Below are 24,795 nucleotides of genomic sequence, written 5' to 3'. Positions count from 1 at the left end.
TTGCACAATGGGCCTCTAGACAAGGCAAGATATTAAATGAAAGTACACAATTGGACGTATTTCTGTCAAACGGAACTATGTGCATTGATACATGAGCCCTAAGACTCATAAGAATATATGCATAAAAGGGCTCACTTGATAATGCACATAGTTCCTTTTGGCAGAAATACGTCCAATTCAACATGTTTTCTCCTCAAAATGTCATGAGGAAAATGAATGACGCAACGAAAAGTCTGGGGACCTAACCAACACCTAGACAAGAGATAAAATTGCATCATTCGTATACTTTCACTCTTTTAAGCGCTCAGCCGATAGGCAGCGCTTTTTTATTTCGACTTGCCTCTAGAGTACTAGTATACTAGTGTTAATTCGTTTAAATGGCGCACCAGCTCATCGATGTGTAGGCTTTTTGGGGGGTCCATTTTTAAAATAAATAAAGCTGTGAAAAGCGTATTTTATGCTTTTAACGTAATGCGCAGGTAGTTTCGATCGTTTGTCTATAAGAAATTTCCTTAGCGGTAGAGTAATTCTTATCGAAATTGATCGTTGAACTTAAATGAAGCCTAAAAAAACGCGCCTGATGAGCTCAACGGTGGCTATCATTTTCGGGAAACGAAAAAACGCGTTTACGGTTTCCTTTGTAACCTTTGTTTGCTATCAGCTGATGTTTTATTTCTATTTCCCAGCCAAGTCGACGGAGTTTATACTTCCTTTCTTCACTAAATACATTTACTAACACCTGAGCGCTTTTCTAATACGACAGTATTAGAACTTTCCCGCTTTTTTCGATCTGTGTTAGAAATCCTTGGTAATACCTCCTTCAGATGTTGATTTTCGACCTTTTCGTTGCATGAATCATTTTCTGCGGAAGATTTTGAGGATAATACATCGATGGCTAAAGTGCGAGACCACGTATCTCCATTGCAATGTCTTAAAATGTTTGCTTCCATTTTATTTTCCGGAAAGAAACTAGCCAACTTCAGAGCATGAAATTTTTACAGAATATTCTGCTGATGAAAAAGGAAAATCAAAAAAGTGCTCGATGAATTTGGTTGGCTAGTTTTTCAAGGAAACCATGAAGTACGAGAGGAAGTCTGCAACGCCGAAAACGGAGGTACGCGGTTCCGCACTTTGGCCATCAACATGCTTGTTCAGCGGCCTATTTTTAAAGACGTCATAATGCACCTAATGCTTTTTTGATGATTGGAACGTTTCCATCATTTAAAAAGAAAAGCGACGGCGAGGCAGTATCGGAAAGCGCATGACCACGCGTCTCCAATGCGGTGTCTCAAAATGCCCGCTCCTATTTTATTTTTCCGGAAAGAAACTAGTCAACTTTACAGCTTGAAAAGGCGGGGCAGTATCCGACGACGAAAGCTCAAGGCCTCTTCTTCTTCTACAAGCGATTAGGGCATAGCACTGTTTGTCAAGCCATCCAGTGCCAAGCACAATAAATCATAAATGTATTGTAAAAAAAAAAGCTGTAAATATAAAGGACTCGTCAAATCTATAAAAGCAGCATTAAAATCTACAATCATCCAGAAGAGACTTCCGTCCTCAATGCTGGAATTCGGTGGTTATCGACAAAAAAGAACTGAATTCAACAAGGAGGAGCCAAGTGTCTGGGACACATCGATAGACGCGCACCATTAAATCAATGCGGATATTACGCCGTTTCTGAAACAAACGAAAAAAGTCGATTCCCCTCCACGCAACTCGACCCGAATGATGCCAGATCGATCGTGCCCTACTTTCGGGGTCTCGAATTCTTCAAGTTGTGACCTCTGATGAGATGAAAGAATAAAGCGACGCGTAGAGCGCGGACCAGTGGGGGCACAGTGACCGGGTATCTCATGGGCTACGGTAAACCGGGGGGGGGGGGGGGGGGGCTGAGGTAGGGCCACGCGGCGGGCCCCGTTGTATGGGAGCCGCGTTCCCGTTTTCTCTTCGACTCTTCTCTCTCTCAGGTGTTTTGGGTCCTCGCCACGGCATACCATCGCATCAAACTCCCCCTTCGATTTCTTTGGTTAATGTCCGTTGAGAAAATTTATAATAGTCCATAATCCTTTATTTTCGCGCCACGGTGGCAAATGTTTCGTAGTTTTGTGAGTGTGGTTGATTTCGTGTAAAATTGAGTCTGTTTACCCAGTAGCGATGATCTTGACCCGTAGAAAATAAAGCTCTCGCTGAATGATACATCCGTTTATTATCAATTCTCTTCCACCACCTTCCACTGTAGCTTAATAACAAGTGAATTTTGTTACACATTAATGAAAAAGTAGCTAAACCTGTTAAACGGTGATATAATTAATGCTCGGTTAAATTTTGAAAAAGTTTTGTGATTTAAAAAAAGTGCCTCGAACATTAATAATGCAAACATTTCGACAGAGTATCACTGGCGAAACTAGCAATAAATTTGTAACTAAAACCCATTTTTTATGATAAAAGTGTCTGTGCGAGTCAATTGGATTACTTTCGAAGCCGCATTTATAGAGGAATTTCTGTCCAACCTACAGATAAAGGTGAGCATTAAAAAGCATGTTCTTTTACTAATGTTATTTTCTCAATTAGAACGACCATAAAATTTCACAAAAAAAAAAACTACTAGATCCCTGTCTTCAGAGCATAACCGAGACAAAAATTGAGCAGTGCGTTTTTATGTACATCAGTGTGCATGAATTCAATCAGAAAGGAGGGTTGGAGAGGGGAGGGGGCATCATTCTTAAGAAAAAGAAAGTATTAGATGTGCAGGCTACCACTGGTTGAAGAGCTGGGGTCATGATTGTCCATCATTAAAAGTCTCTACCCTAATAAATTATCATATCGTATGTTTCTTCTCAAAAATTTTACCTAGAAGCGTGACGTGGAAGTATTCATTTTATGGACAAAATTGGGAGGAAGATACGTAAACGTACCTTGCACACTTCTTGTGTCTCCTATAGAAGTTTATCAGAAAGTGGTGTTTTATGAGCTTTGACTGCATCCCAAGTTTCAAAAAAACCTAATATCGTCCTTTTTTTGTCTACGTTACGCATCAAAATTATATCTCCAAAAATCCTTCTGCATGCAAAAGCGTGCCGTACTTTTTGAACAACATGGAGATACCAGGGTTTAAAGTTCCAACATGGTAGCCACTGTGTGGAGTTTGATGACAAATTTTGAAAATTCGAATACATTCTGTATAGTTTCTTGCTTAAAAAGTATAAGTCTGGAGAGAGAGTAAAATACATGATAAGTCGAAATCTCAGGAAACATTTTGTGTATTTCTTGACGGAATCTCCTGAAAATCTCTCTCAAACGTTCATGAAGTGGTTTTGAGTAAAAAAAAAACTGGAAATTTCCTTAAGCTGGTCTCAATACTGCCCCTAGAGACTTTAGATTAATGCAAATTCAGGGAAGTTTATTTAATCATAGATCGGGCTCTTCCTAACGCTCGTTGTCACAATACGTCGAGAGACTTAAACGACAGACTAGAAAAATAAACCAGGAATCTCACAGGAACATGCAAGCAAACACATTAAACTCATATTAGCCTTTCGCTAAGCTTGATAGTACAGAGTTTGTAAGTCGGTAGTTGTCTGCAGTTGTCATCATAGCCAAGCGCAGTGGGCTGATTATTGAAATTGATAGACAAAGCGACAGATAAAAAGGACAAAGGGAAAATGGAGCAGTCCCATCGGATGTGACGGATGGTTGTTACACACGGAGAGGGAAAAAACTGTAGGGTTCCTCGTGGGTTGCTGTTAGTTATTCTACTATCTCCTTCGTCTATTCAAACCAATCGTTTCCACCAGAAGGATCCCTTAATTCTCTTTGTCTATTTGTTGTCCAGCAATTTCAATTATCAATCCACAGGAATGGTTCCATCTAAACCTCAGAGGAGTGAAGTCCAGCAAGCCAATTGACCCAAAGAGTGACTCAATTATCAGCCCACAGGGATGGTTCCATCTTAACCCCAGAGGATAAGTCCAATGAGTCGATTGACCCAAAGAGCGACTCAATGACCGTGTTGATCATCATTATCACTTGATCATAAAAGACTAATTAGCAAGAGAACTTGCTGCAAGTGCTGTTGACTACCGGATGGACTTGTGCGCTAATGTCAATAATTATCAATCAAGTATCGGCACTCCGCGATACGTAGCACATGCGCCAAGTTCAAGGGAATTTGCATTACTCTCATTCAATTACACTCCTTAGATTTTTCGCCAACTTTACATTGGTGCCAAATTGCACGAGACAGTTCTGCAACTCGATACCGCGGATGCGAGTCTCGTGATGTCAAAACAACGCGACTTGGCAACGCTTGAACTCGCGAGCTTTGCCAAATAGACCCTGACCGGAGAATTCGTCGGAGCTTACGGTGTGAATGAGTTAAACAAAGTTTAACGCAACTGCTCTTGCTGAAATGCTGAGTTGCACATTTCATCTTCCCCAGGGTCACTTAGTGCGCGTTCGCGGGAGAAATTTTTAGTTTTGACTCGTGTTTTTAGCGCCACGTCCGTTGCTTTGAAAAATGAATGAGAGGTGACGGTTTGGTCCGATCTTGGTCTGTAATATTGCAGTGGACCTTGCGTAGGCAAATGGTCAAATCAGGCATGTTATCTAATGCTGAGGCAGATAATCACATTTTGATAGGTTGCAAAATTTTGTAACAGTCGAGTTTTTAATGATTTAGAAGTAAGCGATTCATCTAATACCCGAAATTGTCTTATATTTTGCTCTCCTGGCGCTCCTTATGTATTTTAATTGTCAATATTTTGAAAATTTGGTATTTTATAAAATGCTGCAAATTTCGTGATAAAGGCTCGTTTAAGGACTAGAAACGATTTTTTCAACCATCGTAGAATAAAAAATTTTACAGAGAATTCTTTCCTACAAGACGAAAAATTATTTTGTTTAAAATCAGCAAAATAATCAGAATTTCAATCTCAGTTAGAATATTCGACTTTTGCTTTTTGATAAAATCCAGGCATTTAGGTTTTTTTTACAGTCATGAGTTTATTGCACGCCTTGATTGCACTTACCAGCAGGCTGATTTTTGAAATTGATGTACAAAACTATAGACAAAAGAGACAAAGGTTTCCATTTTTTAATGTTTTCTTTTTCTTTTTTTCTTTTTTTGGAAAAACAAGTTCTTCAATTCAAACAAATGTAAATGTCGTTAAAGCGTCAGTACGTAAATATCATAATAATGAGAATTTAAATAATATTCACATATTATAATAGAACGTAAATGATTGTAATAATGAGTGAGGCACCTCGTGCACAGTATGGATAAATTGCGTGGATTGTGATTTGCGCGTCAGAAATTTTCTAAAGGCTCTCTCGTGCCCGGAGTCGGCTACATACAGCGTTGTAATGCGCACGTGGAATTGATTATCAACGTACAAGAGGAGAAAGTTCCAGTTGGTCGGCATGCTATTTTCATTTCAATGCAAACCTGACTTTGAGAGTGGGATGAGATCCAAAGTATCTACAATGTTGATTCTGCTATTGAATCGAGATTCTCGACAGCGAAGGAATGCAACAAGCACCGCGTCTCAGAGTATGACACAATGCAAAAAAAAAAAAAAAAAAAAAAAAAAAAAAAAAAAAAAAGGAATATACTTCAAGAACTTGAAATTTCATTTTAAATATTCCGCTAAATTTGTATCAGATACATGCTTAATGAAATACAATGTTTCCGCCATACTTATCGCGTCACCTATGGCCTGATTCGATGTATACTGGAAAATGATCTCATATCTTGTGTTCAAATTATATGAACCGTATAATAAACCTATTTATCGACAGAACTTACTTCAGATTTGCAAAAACATAACACTATTTTAGAGCCAGCAGACACTGATCATCTTTTTTTAAAATTCATTTATCATTCTATTTATTATCTAAATTTAAAAATGGGTAAAAATTTCCTGTTATAATCTCTACTTCTATTTTTTTCAAAAGAAAAAATGTGAGGAGCAATTTTATAACTCTCTAACCATAATTTCATTGATGAAGTTCAAGGTACCTTTATTGATAAAAAAAATGTTGCATCATGTCATCGCTGTTTACATTTTAGTAAAGTATATATAGTAAAACAGATCAACAAATTTTTAGTAAAAACAAATATGGTAAATTTATCGGAAGGTATGTTGTGCTGAGATCACTGATTTATTTTTCTAATCCTTCGTTTAAGTCTCTCGGCGTACCATGGCTATGAGTGTGGGGAAAAGCCGGGCTCGTGATTTAATTTCTAAAATTCCCTGAAGGTACATTAATCTAAATTTTCTAGGGGCAGATTTAGATATAGCTTGAGGGAACTTAGGTTTGTTTTATCTAAGACCACTTCAGGAACGTATTTGAGAGAGATATTTAGGGGACTTTGTCAAGAAAAACACAAAATTATTCTTTTCAATCCCGACCTTATCATGTATTCTATATACTTTATCCAAGTTTATTTAAATAAAATAAACAAATAAAAATGAAAATAAATTGTGTCATTGACCCATCCCAGAGGACGCAATGATCGTTTCAATCTGAGTTCAAGTCGGGTGAGTTGAGCTTCAGAAGATATGAAAACTCAAACTAATGGAGTGATGCTGTAGATGCTCAGCAAGGACGAAACGTGACGCCTCTCAGCTTAAAAGTCCAAGGAGCATGCTCAGCTGAGACTTGAGACTGTTCTAAAATCAACTTTCTCTCCAAATATTTAGCCTCTCTTGCGATACAAGTGTAATTAGGGGCCCTTCAAACCTGACATTGTTTACTCTAGGCAGCTGAAAAGGACCGCAGCGCTGTGAGTGATGCCTTGCGTGAGGAAATTAACACCTTTATCAAATTGGCTTCAGCCGCCATCCATGATATCAGTCAAATTTCCGCGAGAGGGTTATCGCTTGAAATTTTCATTTTGCTGTTGACCTCCGTTACCACAAAACAAAATCCCCACTAGCCGACTATGCGCCCACAACATTTGGTTTTCACGCTGGCAGACATGATGACCACATCCAAAATTCTCGACCCACCTCTCGCAATAATAGAGTGCGTCAGATCATGGACGTCGAAAATGATATCGTATTTGACGTCATAAGACCAAACTGCTTGTGTGGTATGGTCGTATGGTCATGTTAAGGTGATTCGTCAAGCTCAAGTGACGTGGTCGAACTGGCATGCGATATATCGCATTGATTAGGTCAAAAATCTCGGTCGATTTTGAATTTTTAGCGAAAAAAAGGACGATAGCCCCTGCGCATGAGCTTGAAGAATCATGCTAAACCCAAAAATTAACATGATTCCGAGAAATGAAAGCAGAATAGTGTTTGGAAAAAGACCTCGAATTCGATTCAGCCATCAATTTCTGTATCGAATGCGAGGTTTTTTTTCCAAACACTGTTCTACTTTCATTTCTTGTAATTTTGCTTAACTTTGGGTTTAGAATGATTCTTTAGGCTCATGCGCAGGGGCTATCGTCCTTTTTTTTCGCTAAAAATTCAAAATCTGCCGAGATTTTTGACCTAATCGATGCGATATATCGCACTCCACTTCGACCACTTCATTTGAGCTTGAAGAATCACCTAAAGAAGATGACAGAAGAAACGTTGCTGAAGAAGATGCTTGATTGGGTACCTCCTGGGAGGAGACAAAGGGGACGTCCGGTGAAAGGATGGCAACAGGGGGTTTTGGAGGAAATGAGGAAGTGCCAACTTCATGAAAGGCTTTAGGTAGATAGAAGAGGGCTTTAGCGGCTGGGTGTCGCAGAGTGCCAGAGATCTGAAAACAGCTTTTATGTATATAAAAAAGTATGCCCCCTTATTAAATATACGTCACCAGTCCTAAGCTTTTGCACGAATGACTTTTACCAAAACTAACAATGTAGATAAATTCTGTGAGCGCAATTGCATTTAAATGGCAACCATGCATCCTACCGGGCAACACTTTGACACGTGATATGACTTTAAGAGGGAGATCCAGAAAATCAGACGGACTCCTAATTGTAATGCAGTGGACATACTGATGTCTGCCTAACACAGGGGAGCCAGTGATGTAACCCCCATTGAAATCCTGTTGAACAGGCTGCTTAATGTATCCTTTTAAAATTAGTTATATGTATCGTTGGAATGATGGGCATAACCGGACGTGAATAGCTTTGTTTTTAAAACTGTCACATTGTTACTTAGAATTTGACGGTTGAAACGAAACGTTACGCCTCGACTCCGTGCACTCGCATGCAAAAATATCTAAAAAGTAGAGAAAAGTTTTTATGTCGCTTGGTTTCCTTCCATCAGGTATTGTTAGAGTAAGAGCAAAGTCGAATAAAGTTACTAAGAGGTAGTGAATGAATTCAGTGTATTCAATTATGAATTATATTTTGACCCATTAATTGGCGTAAAAACTTGACTTTCGATTTTTTGTTTTTCGGCACTTCATTAGAATATAAACTGGATCGCATTTTGCAAAAGGGAACCAGGAGCAATGCCATGTTGCTAAGATTGTGGAATTTCACCCTTTGCAATAAAACTACTGTAATCATGCAAAAATATGAAATATATACGGTAATTTTTGTCTTAAATTTACAGATTTTAGCGTGTAGAATAAAAAATGTCTGCATATGATCAGGGCTTTCCTTCCAAGACAAAAGAGGTTGCACAATCTTAGCACCATTGCAGTGCTCTTGGTTCCTTTTTGCAAAATACTATCAATATACTATCAATATACGATAAGTTGTCACACGACAATGCTTCAAGAAAACGTATTACCCTTTGATGCGCTGATGCAACGATGAGTCTCGGCAAGGTCTGAAATTACATCAACGTCAACGATTTGACGATCGGCACCGATTCGTTGCCATCGCGTGTGATCGAAGAAGCAATGATTGCGGCCTGTCAAGAATGTTATTGACATCAAAGTGCGTGTACGCAAATCGAGTTGTAGGTTGGATCGAGGATAAATCACCAGCTAGCGATCTTGCGGTTCGGATGCAGTGAAGGAGAGGTTCAATGCCGTGCCAAGGAAAAACGCCGTATGAACATCCAACAGTTGCCAAATTTCCCTCGATAAAATGTTCATTTTTTAGGAAATTTATGAATATTTTTCCTCAAAATTTTCAGGAAATTTAGGTGAAATTGCGAACAAAATTATCTGAAAAATCGGAAGGAAAATATTCATATGTTTACCAAGAAATTCGTGTTTTATCAAAGGAAATTTGGCAACGCCTGAAGGCTCATACGGCGTTTTCCCTTAGCACGGCAGTACATTAGAAGCTATTATGCGTCAGAGCGTGCAGAGTGAGAGCCGCAGTCACACCACCGTGAACCAAGTCTCATAGCACATCCGATGATGATAGCTTTTTTATGGAGAAAATTCAGCTGCCGGAACGAATCTATGGGTAATGTGACGCTAATTCCCAGCATATAATGCGAAATTTTGCAGCTTAGTCTGGAAATGAGCGTCATTACGTCATTACAAAATTCTCCATTGGAGAATGTGCACGCAAATTTTGTATTGTTTCATCTGAAAGTGCCTAAAGAGCTGATTTTGCAGTATTTTTTATAATTTTCTTCGGGTATGGGAAAAAGTTTAAAAATAGATTTAAAACTGAGAAAATGCGCCGCCTAGTGACCTCATCTGGCTGCATTTCCCATTTAAACGCATGTATTTTGGCTGATGAAATCATTTTGTCATATCTCCTCCAATAATTATTCAATTTATGATTCAAATATATCCTCGTGTTCAGCTCACTTTGTAGCGTCCATTCAAGTACGGAATTCATCAAATTTCAGACACCTGCAAATTCTTCCATGGAGAATTTGAAGTTCTTGAAATTGCAAGTTTTTCAGAATTTGGCGCGGACGAGAAAAAAGAAGTATGCCGAGTAAAAGTACCACAATACAAGGTAATAGGTCCCTTAAGTTCTCCTCCCGAAGCAATTGATAAACCATTGCTCTCATTTTCGGTCCATCTTTATGCTGAATCTTACTAGCGGGAAGGGTATCGAAGAACGGGATAGAAGTGTATTTTAGAGAGAGGATTGCCGCTTTCTGAGGGGACAATTTGAAGTTGCACTCTTTTCTACTGATTTACCCTCAGTTTCTTCGTTGAAAAACAAATTGGAAACACTCATTGGACCCTCATTTCCAAACTAAACTGCAAAATTTTGCATTATTTAGTGGGGAGATAGCGTCACATTGCTCATGGCTTCGTTCCAGCAGCTGAATTTTCACCATTAAAGAGCTACCATTTGAAAACGATTGGATGAGGAGGAATAAAAGCTCTTTAATTATTACTTACATTTTCATGCTGAGGATAGCAGTATAAGGTTAACATAACTATGTCTGTTTCTGATGTTAGAAATAAGAACATTTCTGCTCTTTGTTAGAGGGAGTCACACATGGGAGTCAGATGACGTAGCTGAAAAATTTTCTTCAGGAATGTTTATTCATTTTTTTGGCAAGTGAGGACGAGGACCTTTCGCCTCGCCTAACGAAAGTCCACGTGTCTTGCTTCGTACCGAACTACTCTGTGGGAGTGCCGATAGATGTTCATTAATATTGAAACGATGTATCTCTCTTGTTAAATAGTTCTCCAACAAGTAACGAGTCTTGTAGCACCATGCGCGGCTTGGGGTGCGCCACAATTGGAGGGGCGGCAAGCTCAAGTTGGGAAAAGAATGAGAGAATAAAAGTCGGCCGAAGAGAGGAAGAGGTGATAAAATATGCCAAAAACCGGCAAGTCATTGACATCGCATTCCATCGTTTGAAATCTCTTCAAAACGAAAATACTTTCAAAATGGTTCTTACAACCACTATTACGGTGTTGTATTGAATAAAGTCGGTATCATTTTATAATTTTTCATTCTTCCGCGATTTATTTGATAATGTACAGCGCTTACTATACATAGTATTTAATGAATGACGAAAATCTTGAATCTTGAAGAATCTTGATTTGCTACGAGAGGAAAATAAGATCCCGCATTGAATAAGAGAGGTGCTTGGCCAATTGATCATCCCGAGCTTTTTTTCGGCCAATCAGACACAGACGACCTTATTTCTGCATTTCTAAAGGAACATAGCATGGAAAATCAAATCAGTATATTCTTTTCGAATTCAGCCGATTTTTCGGCAGAAATATGTCTACAATATTAGCTTCTCGAGGTTTAAGCGTTTCTACCCATTGATGTATAATAAAGTTGTACTTACTCAAAAAAAAAAAAAAAAAAAAAAACTAAAGATCATGAAATTTCAGTTTTCTTTCACCACTCACTCGTATCACTCCGCTCAGCTTTGATTTCACTTTTGCGGACTTATAAAAGCGGAATTTGGGAAAGCGCTATTTTGCTAACCTTGCGTTAAAGTCTCTGAACCATTGCGTCTTTAAAGTATTAGTATAATGAAGTATGTACACACATTTGAGGTATATTAGATGTATAAGCGGAGAACGACCTAAATATAGGGGCAAGGCGCTTTTTTCTTAACCCTGCGTTAAAGTCTCTGACAGACTTATTTTTGTCGGATTAAAATAATAAAAATAAAACACAATTAGAACGAAGCCACGGGCCGATTGATCAAATTGGTAGACAAAGGGAAAATAGGGCGATCCTATTGGTGAAAGAGGGTGGTTGCAATGGACAAAGTAGATGAGTGGTCGACTAAGCAACGCAACCCACAAGAGATCCTGTAGTTAATCCATCATTTTCCCTTTGAGTCCATAAGGGCCTTCCGCTTCAACCAATAGGATTGCTCCGTTTTTCTTCTTTGTCTATAAATTTCAGTAATCAGCCAGCAGATGTATTTAGGTTAACTACCTATGGATACAGCCGTCAAATTTGTGCTGCGTGGTGACTTCTCACGCGTACTCGTCCGCATTGCACTTTCGCGTCACATTTGACAACGAGCTTTGGGCCACGGAGCCCGCGGCATACCGCGACCACAGCTGAGAAGGTGGAGCTAGCGTTAAGCGTGAGCGTAAATGCTTCAAAGATGGTCGGGAAAGTTCACTACGCCCAAACTTGTTCAGACTCTTGGCTCGGCTTTTTCGTCGGGTTCAGAGAGCTGCTGTTAAGTCCAGCAGCGGCGTCATGCCACCTATCCTCATTCTCCACAGCATCCAGTCGCGCCTGGCTTTGCGTCGCGGCAGACGCCTCGTGTCACCCGCTCTGCCGTGCTTAGGAAGAACACCGTATGAGCCATCAGACGTTGCCAAGTTTCCTTCGATAAAAACCGAATTTCCGGGGGAAATTTTGAATATTTTTTCCCCAAATTTTGAGACAATTTTTTACGCAATTAAATCTAAAATATCCGAAAATTTCAAGGAAAAATGTACATGATTGTCGTCAAAAATACACGTTTTATCAAGAGAAACTTGGCAACTCTCAAATGCTCATACGGCGTTCTTCCTTAGCACGGCAGCGCTGCAGAGAGAAGGGGCAAGGGGTCAAGGCGATGCACTCACTCCTCACCATTGCCACGTATCGAACGTCTTCGTGCTATGTTAGTCGACTCCAAAAAATTAATTTCGCCACCTTTTTTAGTTGCCTCGAGTTAAGGCTCAGCGTTCAATATTCACTATGATGTTGAATATCGATGGCCAAAGTGCAAAACTACACATCGCCATCTTATTTGTTTGAGGAAAAACATTTCAACCTTTGAGCTTTTAACCAGAAATTTCTCTATCTTTTTAAGAAAAAAGGATCGTTGCTCTTTAATGAGTTATAAAGGATTTCAGGTCCTCTTTCAATATTCTATTCTTCGTTACAATGCTACTTTCGCGGCAACAATTAGTTTAGTCTCGACTAATAATGCTACATTGTTACCACACCCAAGAAAGTCGTTAGGTACTACGAAAGTAACGTTGTAACTATGACCAGGACCTGGAATTACGATGAGCATTGTAAAAAGCTACAATTGCTTCTCCTTCATGTTGAGATCGTATTTTATGATTTTCATAACATTTTGAGAATCAATGGCCTTTGATCCTAATCGGTGCAAAATTCTTCAACAATCCTTCCCAATTCACTGAAATTTCAGATTTTTGCTGCATTTAAAACTAAAACCAATGCGAATTGTTATGATTTCAGTTCGAGGATGCAGGGAAGTAGAGCAACATCGACAGTGGTTTCGGCGATACAGCGTCGGCACAGACACCAACTCCATCACATCCGCAAGAGGTCATCAGCTGCGGCCGCGACGACAGAGACCATTACTCCAGAGGCGGAAGTGACCGAGTGCGCTTACGCCAAGCCTTACAGCGAGCTCCCCGGGCCAACTCCCATCCCCATACTCGGCAACACTTGGCGCCTTTTACCAGTTATAGGTAAAATACTCCATTCCACTTGCTACCCTCGTAATGAACTGCTTGACAGAGTACAAAGGACAGCACAGCATCAGGATGTTCCCCCAGCAAAAATCCAGGCAAAGCGCTTTAGATCAGGTTTAGGCAAAATTATTGTTGTCGGATGAAACTAAATTCATAGATAGAAAACAAGTGCGCATTAATCCACACCATATGATGCGGTAAGTAGTGCTGGGTCCACAATATTTTGCGGGGATAAAACAAGTCTACACAACTCCTTTTACCACCTTGCTAACAAAGTGCTATTTTACCACCTTTTTACACACATATCGGGCCACATTTTAAAGTGTTTTTTCTTGTCCGTAACATACCTCTCATGAAAATCCGATGAAAAATAAATATCAAAGGGACTGTATGTTTCCCAAAACATTGGCATCCCTTCCACCAGATTTTGGTCATTTGATACTCCCATTGTCTAATCAAATCTGGAATTTTGTTCATGAAAGTCATGACTTTCCCTCATTTCACGTGTGAGGGCGAGGGCGTTTACTGGCGTAGCACCCTCTTTCTTTGCCCACTTTTTATTTGGACTGCATTTTGCAATTTGGAACTATAAATTCTGGCCAGGTTTAAAAGCAACGTATGTGCCATTAGTTTCCCTATGCACATCAGTGTTTTTTCAGATGAACCAGAATTTATATAGTTCTAAATTGCAAAATGCAGTCCATTTATGACCTGCTTTATTTTGCCTCCTCTGTCGTCTAACTCCATAATTCTACCTGTGTAATTAAGATCCGAGTTATTCGTCAGAAGTTTCCATTAACTAAAAGATCAATCATTTTCAAATAATTATTTGTCGAGCATTTTTTTTTTTTTTTTCATTTTTTTTTAATATTATTTTTACCATTTCTTTCACGTTTCATTGTTTGTTGGACAGGACAATACGATATCTCAGATTTAGCGGATGTGTCTCACAAATTGTACCGAGATTACGGGAAAATCGTTCGGCTGGGCGGTCTTGTGGGAAGGCCTGACTTACTCTTCGTCTACGATGCAGACGAGATCGAGAAAGTTTATAGGAATGAGGGAGCAACTCCGTTCAGACCCTCGATGCCTTGTCTTGTCCATTACAAAAGTCAAATCAGAAAAGATTTCTTCGGCAGACTGCCTGGTGTAGTAGGAGTGTGAGTATGCATTACAGAACCAAACACTAAACGCTAAACCCTTAAAAAGAGGTTATTTTTCCTTTAAAAAAGGCGTACTTGCAATTACGCATCGTGCATAATTAACTAGAAATGAACTCTCGATCATGCAGTGGCAACACTGAAAACCACGTTTTTTCCATGAGGTCATTTGGGAGGGGCGGCGGTACCCCCTCCCCCCTCAGGTTTCACATTCAACCCATTCAAGGATACAGAGAAACCAAATCCCAAACCGATATCATTATTTAATTCATACCAGTGGCGTGGCGTGCTTGCGATATATTGATTGTTATGCCATTTAAACCTATGGAAAAGGATCGACAAACAGGGTGTTCGCTGCGAACACCTTAATAATCGATTCTTTACCAAATGGCATACCAATCGATATGTCGCAATTCTTAGCGAAGGCAAAGTATGTACCTTGATACCTCGATGATTAAGCATTAAGTAAGCATTAAGTTAGTAAATGAAAGGTAAACATTCAGTTCTTCCTCCAAATTCAAGAAGAAGAGATTTTCAAAGTTTAACCATTTTTGGAAATTTTCAAAATTCCAACTCATGAGAGTACAAAAGATAATGTTCATTAGATATACTTTAACTTGGAGATTTCATGTAATGTCATTGCAGAGATCATTGAGGAATGGCTCAGCCATAAAGCGTGTTAAAACACAAGTATAACTGACCATTGAATTGAATATTTTAACATGTAACCGTAAATAAACAGATCAAATGGATGTATTTATTAGAGTGAGTGTCGAAATCGATCCGATATATGTGTCAGAATAATCCTCAAGTGCGAAGATTGACGATGCGCTGGCAACAAAGCACGTTCCCTTGAAGCTTCTCCTAAATTAACATATCCAAACATTATCAGCCTGAAATCGTGCGAAAACCATTTTGATATTTCATTGGCGTATTTATTAAGATCATTCAACTCACGGGAGCACACTCTTCGTCGCTCTTCTGACGTAAGGGCGTATCTCAATTTGAACGTGAGCCCTGTTTTCCGTGTAATTCTATGCTCTCTAGGGCTCATGTGGGAATCGAGTGACGCCCTTACGTCAGAGGAGCGACGTCTTGTGGGTACTCTCCTCAAGAGTCATGTTCGTGCGCTATATTCGTCGTCATAGCTATGTCATGATGTAGGTTTTCAAATGTTCTAAAATTGTTTTGCATTTTTGCGTAGACATGGAGAGCCGTGGCGAGAATTTAGAACCAAAGTACAAAAACCATGTTTGCAAATTCAAACTGTGAAAAAGTACATCGAGCCCATAGAGGATGTCACGAATTATTTTTTAACCAGGTGAGTTCATAACATACTTGTCTAACATTTAGAAACAGGTCTTATGTCAGAAATTGGAATTGCCCATTACTTATGGTTACTTTACCCCTTTTCTTTCGGGAAAGAGGAATTACTGACAATATCCTTTTTTTTTTTTTTTTGGATAGCGGGTGTTTCTATAACATTCAGTCCACGATTACATTTTTGGGTGGAAACCTAATGTTGCATCAATTTATAGACAGGAATATAACAATCGCATCAATTAATTATTGCAGTTTGGAAGAAATTTTTTTTTTTTTTTTGTTTTTTTTTTGTTTGGATATCGGGTGTTTCTATAACACTCAGTCCACGAATAAATTTTTGGGTGGAAGCCTAATGTTGCATCAATTCCCAGACAGGAATATAACAATCGCATCTGCAAATTATTGCAGTTTGGAAGAAAAACGCAATGTACCGTCCGCTGTATCGCAATTTTTGACAAGAATTTTAACTCTGATTTTAAGGCGCTGAAATTGTCGCGACCTAGAATTTGCTGCAATCCCTCACGCGGCTACTCGTTGCGTATCTTCTTTATTCTTGGAGCGGAAATTATCAGCGGCCTCCCCTTGTATCTTATAACGAAAATATTTCATACCGTTTAAAGAGGACTAATGGAGGATATCGACGGTGTAAGTCAGCAATCACATAACTCGTTTTGCAACGTCGCGGACTTCCTATCATACTTTATTTTTTAAACGGAAGACTACTCAACGGCAATTCTTTAAAACCGCCATGATTTTTCTTTTCTCTGCGAAGAAAATTCTGCAAAAACTTCAAGGAATGATGTCAATTTGGTCTCCTTTAAAAAAATAACATAGAGACGAAGATTTTCAGACACCGCGAACGAATTACGTGATTGCCGACTTACACCGTCGATATAGTCTAGTACCACGTGCATTCCAGAAAAACACTTAGATTTTACGGACTTAAATCCAACATCATTCTCCATTTACCTCTCTGTAAGTGTGGAACTCTGATTTTAACGTCTTGAAAATTACAGAATGATAGAGATGAGAGACTCAAAAGATGAGCTGCCGGCGGATTTTGATAATGAAGTTCACAAATGGTCTTTGGAGTGTGAGTAGCCTATAAATGTTATTTTTCCCCTCATTTTTCTTCAAGTAAAAGTGATGAAATATTTGTAATTCGAAGTTAATACAGGTGCTTAATAAATTATGTGCATTTGAAAAATAGTTCCAAGGTTTTGCACCGCAAAATACACGTTTATTAACGCATGATCTCTGCTTGAAATTGAACAGAAACTACGAATGAGGTCTTCGTCGAGGTGCCAATCTGGAGAGGGCGAAGAGGAGAGGGGGGAGGGGGAGGGGGGAGAGAGGTAATGGAAAGTATACAATTGCAGCGAAGTTGTGACACAATGTCGCGGAACGTCGAGAGTGGAGACCTACTTCGCCCTGCCTGCATGAACGCCTGACTGGTGATGTTTAGTGTCCATCGCACAATTTATAAAGCCACGGTTCACAAAGTTATCACAGAATCGCTGAATTTAGATTTCAGCTGCTCCTCTTTTGGCAAAAATACGAATTTTTTCATCAAAATTGGATCGAATAAAGCTCCTCAGAACTCCAGGAATTTCAGATTTCATAAATCGTTCTTATGTAAAATTTTTGGGAAAAAACGAGAAAAAAAAGAGAAAAACTAAAGGTCGCAACCATTTACAGATGAATGTCGACGGTGTAAGTCGGCAATCACATAACTCGTTTGCGGTGTCTGAATATCTCCGCCTCTATGTTATTTTCTTAAAGGAGAAAAAATTGACATCATTCCTTGAAGTTTTTGCAGAATTTTCCTCTCACAGAGAAGAAAAATCACGGCAGTTTTAAAGAATTACCGGTGAGTAGTTTTCCGTTAAAAAAATAAAGTATGACAGGAAGCCTGCGACGTCGCAAACCGAGTTATGTGATTGCCGACTTACACCGTCGATGTGTGAATCTCCTTTTTTTTAGCGAATGGGCCATACGACATTAGCCAAAGTTCGAACTTGAAAAAGTAATTTGTTTCAGATCTTTCGTAGAAACCGATACACCTAACGGGAGTTTGAAAATCAACCTCTGAGACAAGATATTAACACAAGTATTTACGACACAGTTCAAATAGTAGTCAAATTATAAAAATGGTGTCGATTGTATTTGAGCCATTTAACCAATGTCAGTTGGTTGATATGTTGTGAAGTACTTTACTTCATACTTTGTTTAGTTGCCCATTCTGAACATGAGCAAAGATCCACTCCACTCTCCAACCTTTGCTTTTGAATTTGTCCAATCACGGTGCAATAATTTGAATCGGCGAATGAATGAGAATAACTAAACTTGTTAAAGTTCAAGAGCTCCGATGTGAGTCAAGTTCAAAGTCAAGAAAATTACCGGTCTTTTGCTACCGATTTAATTGTCCTGCCGGTCGTTGGGAGCAAGCCTAGAAAACTTGTGAATGAGATTTAATTATATACCGCACGGCTCGAATATTTATCGTAGTTGTTGAAGCGTGACGCGCACTTCGTCGCTCCTCTGACGTAGGGGCGGGGCGTATCTCTATTACCACATGAGCCCCGGAAAGTATGGGTTTATATGGACAACAGAGCTCACGTAGAAATTGAGATATGCTCTTATATCAGAGGGACGGCGACTTGTGACATGCGTAAGCTTATTCATGTGACTCTTTGCGAGGAAGAAATCCGCTATCCATGCTTTTATACGCCGCACTAATGTGTCCGAGATCGGAAAAGGTACCAGTTTAAACTGAAAAAGTTGGAATATAAAAAATTGAAACTTTTACAAAGTCAACTCAATCACCTGTCACGTGCAAGAGAGTTGATTTTTAGGTTTCGATTTAAATTTTAACAATCTTGGACGAAGGGATCGTTTGTAAATTAGGTACGGAACGTTCTAGGAAGTAGGGGCGGGGAATATGATTTTTCCTCCTTGCTCTCTAACCCCATTGAGACTACTCAGTTTCTTCCAGATTTTCCTTTTACAAACGGGATGAAATGTGATTTTGAATGAATTTGTATCGTGTTACAGGCATAGGACGTGTGGCTTTAGACGCCCGCCTGGGATGTTTAGACCCTAATCTTCCAGCAGATTCGGAACCTCAAAAAATTATAGATGCTGCAAAGTATGCTCTGAGGAACGTAGCTATTTTAGAACTCAAATTCCCCTTTTGGAGGTATATTCCAGCCCGGATTTCACCCTTATGGAACAGATATGTTGGGAATATGGACTATTTCATTGAGTAAGTATTTTCAAACTTTAAATTTTTTTCATCAGAGTTATTAAAGACAAGGTAATTCTATTCTGTTTTTATTACCTGCACAACCATTTTTCATTTATTTTATTTTTCCTTTGAGACATCTCACTGAGCTCAAAAACTTTGTGCTTCGGAGTATGATCCAAATGTTTTACTTTCAATATTGAATTGCATCCTTGCACTTGAATACATCAAGTACCGACCAACTTTAATATACATTTATTTAAAAAAAAAAAAAAATAATCATAACTTTTACACTCGAAACCGATTGCTTGCAGGCAGATTTACTTAGATTTAGCGATAGGTACAGCACAAACAATCAAAAGTCTATCTACATGTGAATATGAAGTTTCATCTTCCTACAAAGCTCTCATTCGGCTACATGATTCATATTTCTAACGTGCATCATCCCTTTTCAGAATCTGCATGAAGCACATCAACGAAGCTGTGGATAGACTAAAAACTAAATCAGTAGTTAATGAGAACGATTTATCTCTAGTCGAAAGAATCTTGGCAAGTGAACCAGACCCAAAGACCGCTTATGTTCTTGCCTTGGATTTAATTCTAGTAGGAATTGACACGGTAAGAAATGTATTCCTCGAAACAACTCCTTAAATCCTTATGAAATAAACTGGACACTTTTGAAGTATCGTAGTTGTGCAGTGTCCCCTACATAATAAAATAAAGAAATCAGACTTTTCAAATCTTGGGGAGGTGATATTTTATCAAAATTAATTTTGATATATGTGACAATTTTAGGCCACGTCTGCAATATTGGATTTGAAAATTTTCAAAAATTGACTAAAAATGTGAGTTTCCCATCGAAAAATACCCCGCGACACCGAATTTCAGAAAAATCCATCGAACAGGAGCCGAGATGGCATTTTAAGCCACGTCAGTCATTTCGGATTTTTGAAGTTGGTAAATGTGACTTAAAACGCGTGATACCCAAAATCGAAGCTCAGATTCGGATTCCTCGTTAAAAATCGATGCAATTTCATGTATCATACCCGAGCATAGCGTGAAGGAAAGAGACGTAACGTAGGCATACTGATTCGAGCATATGAATGCAACGTGGCAACGTGCTCAGTGGGTCAGCGGAGGAGGAAGAATGAGAATTTATCGTGAGGAATTCCTCGGGACGAAACCGAACGCTTAGCGCCGGCGCCTCCCCGTTCGGTTTCACTCGAGCGACCGGCGCGGCGGCGGCGTAGTTCAAAGGGATAGTACGACATAATCTATACGCGTTGTTTAATCTCTTTCCTCAACGCTATGATAACATATGATACATGTAACTACATCTATTTTTTGCGGGAAATCCGAGTCTGAGCTTAGATTTTGGATTATAGCTTGATTGATAATATTGTGGCATAATTAATATTTTTATTAAATAATATTTAATTTATTATATATATTAATGTATTTAATACAATTTTATAATATGATTTATTTAAATTTGTTTGACATGTGTTAAAATTAAGTTTTAGAGGTACAAACCATATTTGACACGTACCATTAGCTAAAACTCAGCTTCTGTATATACAGTAAAAGCTCGCTAAGTCGAACTACGGTTGAGACGAAATGTCGATCAAGTCGAATTTTTTTTCGGTCCCTAGACACGTTCATAAATGAAATGGAGAATCGGTTAAGATGAATTTCCGCTCAAGTCGAATTTTTTGTCGGTCCCTACACAATTCGACTTAGCGAGCTTTCACTGTACTTAATTGGAAAATAAAAAAATAAATCAATTAAGGCATTCTTTGGGGGAAAAGAGTGGCTGAATACAGATGGCGCAAGAATGTTGGTTTTCATTGCATTCGTATGAAAATTCATGTATTTGTAAAATGTCAAGCATTGAAAGCACAAAACGTATTCCACAAGAGTTTTCTTGGCGAGAATTTTCGTTTTGATTTCGGATATGGATCGGAATTTTTTTTTTTTTTTTTTTTTTAACTTTTATTTATAAACAAAACTACAACGTATTAATTGTTTTTACATGATAATGAATTGTTTTTACATGATAATGGGAATTTTTTTAAATGCTGATTTATCACTCCTCAGATTTCAATGGCGGTGTGTTCCATGCTATACCAACTAGCCACTCGGCCGGAGGAACAGGAGAAACTGTATCAAGAAATGGTGAGGATTCTTCCAAACCCTGATGAAAAGCTAACCGCTGCCAAATTAGATCAGATGCACTACCTGAAAGCTTTCATCAAAGAAGTTTTAAGGTAAGGGTTTACTGTCATAAATCAACTTTGCAAAAATAAGAGGAAGAAAGAAAAATTAAAACAGCTGTTTTCTGAAATGAAAAACGATGTTTCTCAAAATATTTTGCAATATCCTCGTCTGAAGCTCTCGCATAGCACATTCCCCATGCATCTCTTACAAATTTCCTCATATTTAGTGTTTAAAAGAGGATGATTGTTAGATTAATCCCTAATCTACGCTGCTACACTGTTGATTGGGTTTTTAATTATTGATGCAACTATTCGGCCTCTGAGGCCACACTAGAAAGTATCTTTTCACAATGAAGGCGTTTTTTATGCGTCGACACACTTCTTCAACAAATTATCTGAAGCAACCACACTACATTGTTGACCGGGTTTTAATGGATGCAACTATTCGGCCTCTGAGGCCACGCTAGGAAGTATCTTTTCACAATGAAGGCGTTTTTTATGCGTCGACACACTTCTTCAACAAATTATCTGTAGCAATCGCACAACATTGTTAACCGGGTTTTAATGGATGCAACTATTCGGCCTCTGAGGCCACACTAGGGAGTATTTTTTCACAATGAAGGCGTTTTTAATGTGTTGACAATCTCCACGAGCGCTTTCCGTTTTCTCAGCACGTGGCCTTACGCGCCTTCAGTCTCCGATTATGTCTCTAACTAGGAATAGGCACCAACAAGGGCACCTTCTTTTCGGAAAGAAATATAAAACGCCACGCCACCAAAAGACCCTTTCTTGTTTAAAATTCAAGCTCCAGAGCGTGAATTTCTACTTAAAGCTGCACAGGTATTTTTCAAAATAAATAAACTTCTTCAAAAATGTTGATTATTGGCTCGTCTTAAGATCTTGCGTAGCATTTTGCCATCTCTTACAAGTGTCATCGCACATTTAGTGCTCAAAAGAGGATGTATTTGAGATTGAGGTTAAACTATGAATTTTATGATCCACCCGATTCTATTCTCTTTCACATAAGATAACAATGGACGCATATTGAATATTTTAAAGATATTTTTCTTAATATGCAGTAAATAAGTTAGTCCCTCTCCTCTTTTTGTTATTATTTTATCAGTAAAGAAAATTGAGCCTGTAACTCAAATCCAAGAACGGCGAATCATATTTTAGGCTGTAAAAAAAGGATACATGTACGGACTGTTCAAATTCGTTGATTCATTGACACCCCCCCCCCCCCCATTACTGGTCAAAAGCTACGAAAAAGTCATATTGATGGTTTTTTTCTTGATTTTTAATTTACACAGGGTATATTCGACGGTCATAGGCAATGGTAGAACTCTGCAAGCGGACACGGTCATCTGCGGTTATAAAATACCCAAAGGCGTAAGTAAAATTTATGAAATCTTCCTGGATCAATCACTTTGAATCAAACCCATTAAGTAAGTCTTTGGAGAGTGCAAAGTGCTGCCCGCAAAATGGGTGCCTCGTTTACAGTGCAATGCATTATAATGCATTTGCGGCAGAATTTTAATAGACTCGCCTTCGTTTTATTAGGAGAGCAAAAACAGGTACACAGAAGCCAAACCCTATCCACCAGGTGGGCGGGGGGGGGGGGGGTTTGGTATCCTAATACCAGAATATTTCACTAGAGCCACGGAGCTGGTTTTTGCGAGAGGTTTTTTTATGTCGAGAAACATTTAATATCTTGGTTAGGAGTTGATTTCAGTAATGCTCGTTGCTTAAATCTCGTTCAACGTGGGTTAATAAAATAATTATCAGAATGCTTAAATTCGTACCTTGTCTACTGGTCCATTACACCAGTGAAATTATTATACCACTTACTTTTTCTTTGTTCCTCATTCCAGGTGCAGCTTGTTTTCCCGACGATTGTGACAGGGAACATGCCCGACTATGTGAGCCAACCGGACAAGTTTTATCCAGAGAGGTGGATGAAACAGCTTGACGGAGGTCAAGAGAATTACATTCATCCCTTCGCGTCACTGCCCTACGGTCATGGCCCGAGAATGTGCTTAGGGCGTCGTTTCGCCGATCTAGAAATGCAAGTTCTACTGGCTAAAGTGAGTAATAACAAAAGTTATTGGTATTTATTTCTCATGAGAATATAATTGTATTTCTCTTTCGGGAAATACAACTTAAAAATGCTCGTGCTGATATTCTGATCCGCACAAGAGTTGCATACGATCAATTTGCGAATCAAATTTCATTCACATGACCTTATATTTGAAGAGATAGGAATCAAAGGGGGCCCATTGCATTATTACGTTTTGATGTTTCACCAAAAATCTTATTACTTCATCTACTGACAGTTTCAAGGGATTTTCTTTGAAAAGCTTGGAGTATTAACACAGAATTTCGAAAGAAAAATTTGCAGCAGATTTTAACTAACTGAGGCAATTCAGCCGCTGAGGCTTTCAACCGCGTTCAACAGAAGGGAGCCAAGCCACATCAGCTATTGCCAAATTTAATTGAGCAATTTAATTTTTTACAAGAGAGCGTATGTGCGGATTCCTTTAAAAATTTTGAGAAATTTGCTTCGTACCGTGCAAAGTATTCACTGAAATTTCCACAAAAATCCGCACAACCGTTTTCATGTAATAAAGTAAATTGCTCAATTAAGTTTGCCAATAGCTCATGTGGCTTAGTTCCTTTCTGCTTGACGCGGTTCATTTGAGACTGAAACTTCGCGCCGCTGTGAAACAATTGAGCTCCTGTGGCGATTACTCCTTCATCTTACGATTTTTATTAAAATCATAAATATTAATGTATTCGAATTCCTTGCCTGTGCAACTTCTCTCAATAAGAGAAATGCGACATATCGACGGCTAAACTCCCTAACTATTCGGTTTGCGACGTTGCAGACTTCCTGTCATACTTTATTTTTTAAATGGAAAACTCACCATTGCTCAATAACTTTTATGATTTTTCTTCTCCGTGCGAGAAAAATGCTTTAATAACCTCGGGAAATGACGTTGATTTGTTCTCCCTAAAAAAAAAAAAAAAAAAAAAAAAAAAAAAAAAAAAAAAAATTAGGAGCGGAGATTTTAAGATACTGAAAATGAGGAGGACACGTGGTTTAGGAATTTCACCGTCGATATGTATTTCGCGTCCTTTCCGCAACACCGACCCTCATCAATTAATCGTAACTGATTCTATCTGTTCCAGTTAATTAGATCGTACAGACTTGAATACCACCACAATCCCCTGAAATACAAGGTGACATTCATGTACGCGCCGGATGGAGACCTGAAATTCAAACTAACCAAAAGAAGTGGAACAAATGTATAGTCAATAAAATAAACTGATCTTACCAATGCACATGACAATTAAATATACTTTATCGGTCCAATCTGACGAGTTTTGCTTTATTCCCATATTATTTTTCAATGTCACTACCTAAGCTAAAACTGATAGCTTAACTTGATTTATAAATCATAAACATTCTATACACTATGGCAAAAACTTTGGTAATTTGGAAATCCATGGCCTGCGGCTATAGAACGTAATAATTTAACCGATGCAGTCAGATCAT

General features: G+C 38.7%; 1 protein-coding gene across 1 annotated transcript; it reads left to right on the top strand.

Moving 5' to 3' along the window:
- Positions 1–1,951: 1,951 nt before the first annotated feature.
- Cyp301a1 (Probable cytochrome P450 301a1, mitochondrial) lies at positions 1,952–24,612 on the top strand. The gene is made up of 11 exons (XM_019061139.2): positions 1,952–2,522; positions 13,058–13,293; positions 14,210–14,456; positions 15,661–15,777; positions 16,796–16,872; positions 18,834–19,044; positions 19,479–19,641; positions 21,121–21,290; positions 22,550–22,628; positions 23,111–23,323; positions 24,429–24,612. Exons 2-11 carry the CDS (start codon positions 13,065–13,067, stop codon positions 24,549–24,551), a joined length of 1,629 nt encoding a protein of 542 aa, XP_018916684.2. The 5' UTR covers positions 1,952–2,522; positions 13,058–13,064; the 3' UTR covers positions 24,552–24,612.
- Positions 24,613–24,795: the final 183 nt, after the last annotated feature.

The sequence above is a fragment of the Bemisia tabaci genome, chromosome 3 (assembly GCF_918797505.1).
Source record: "Bemisia tabaci chromosome 3, PGI_BMITA_v3".
Lineage (NCBI taxonomy): Eukaryota > Metazoa > Arthropoda > Insecta > Hemiptera > Aleyrodidae > Bemisia > Bemisia tabaci.
The sequence above is the reverse complement of the archived record's forward strand: the minus strand, read 5'-3'. Positions and strand labels throughout refer to the sequence as shown.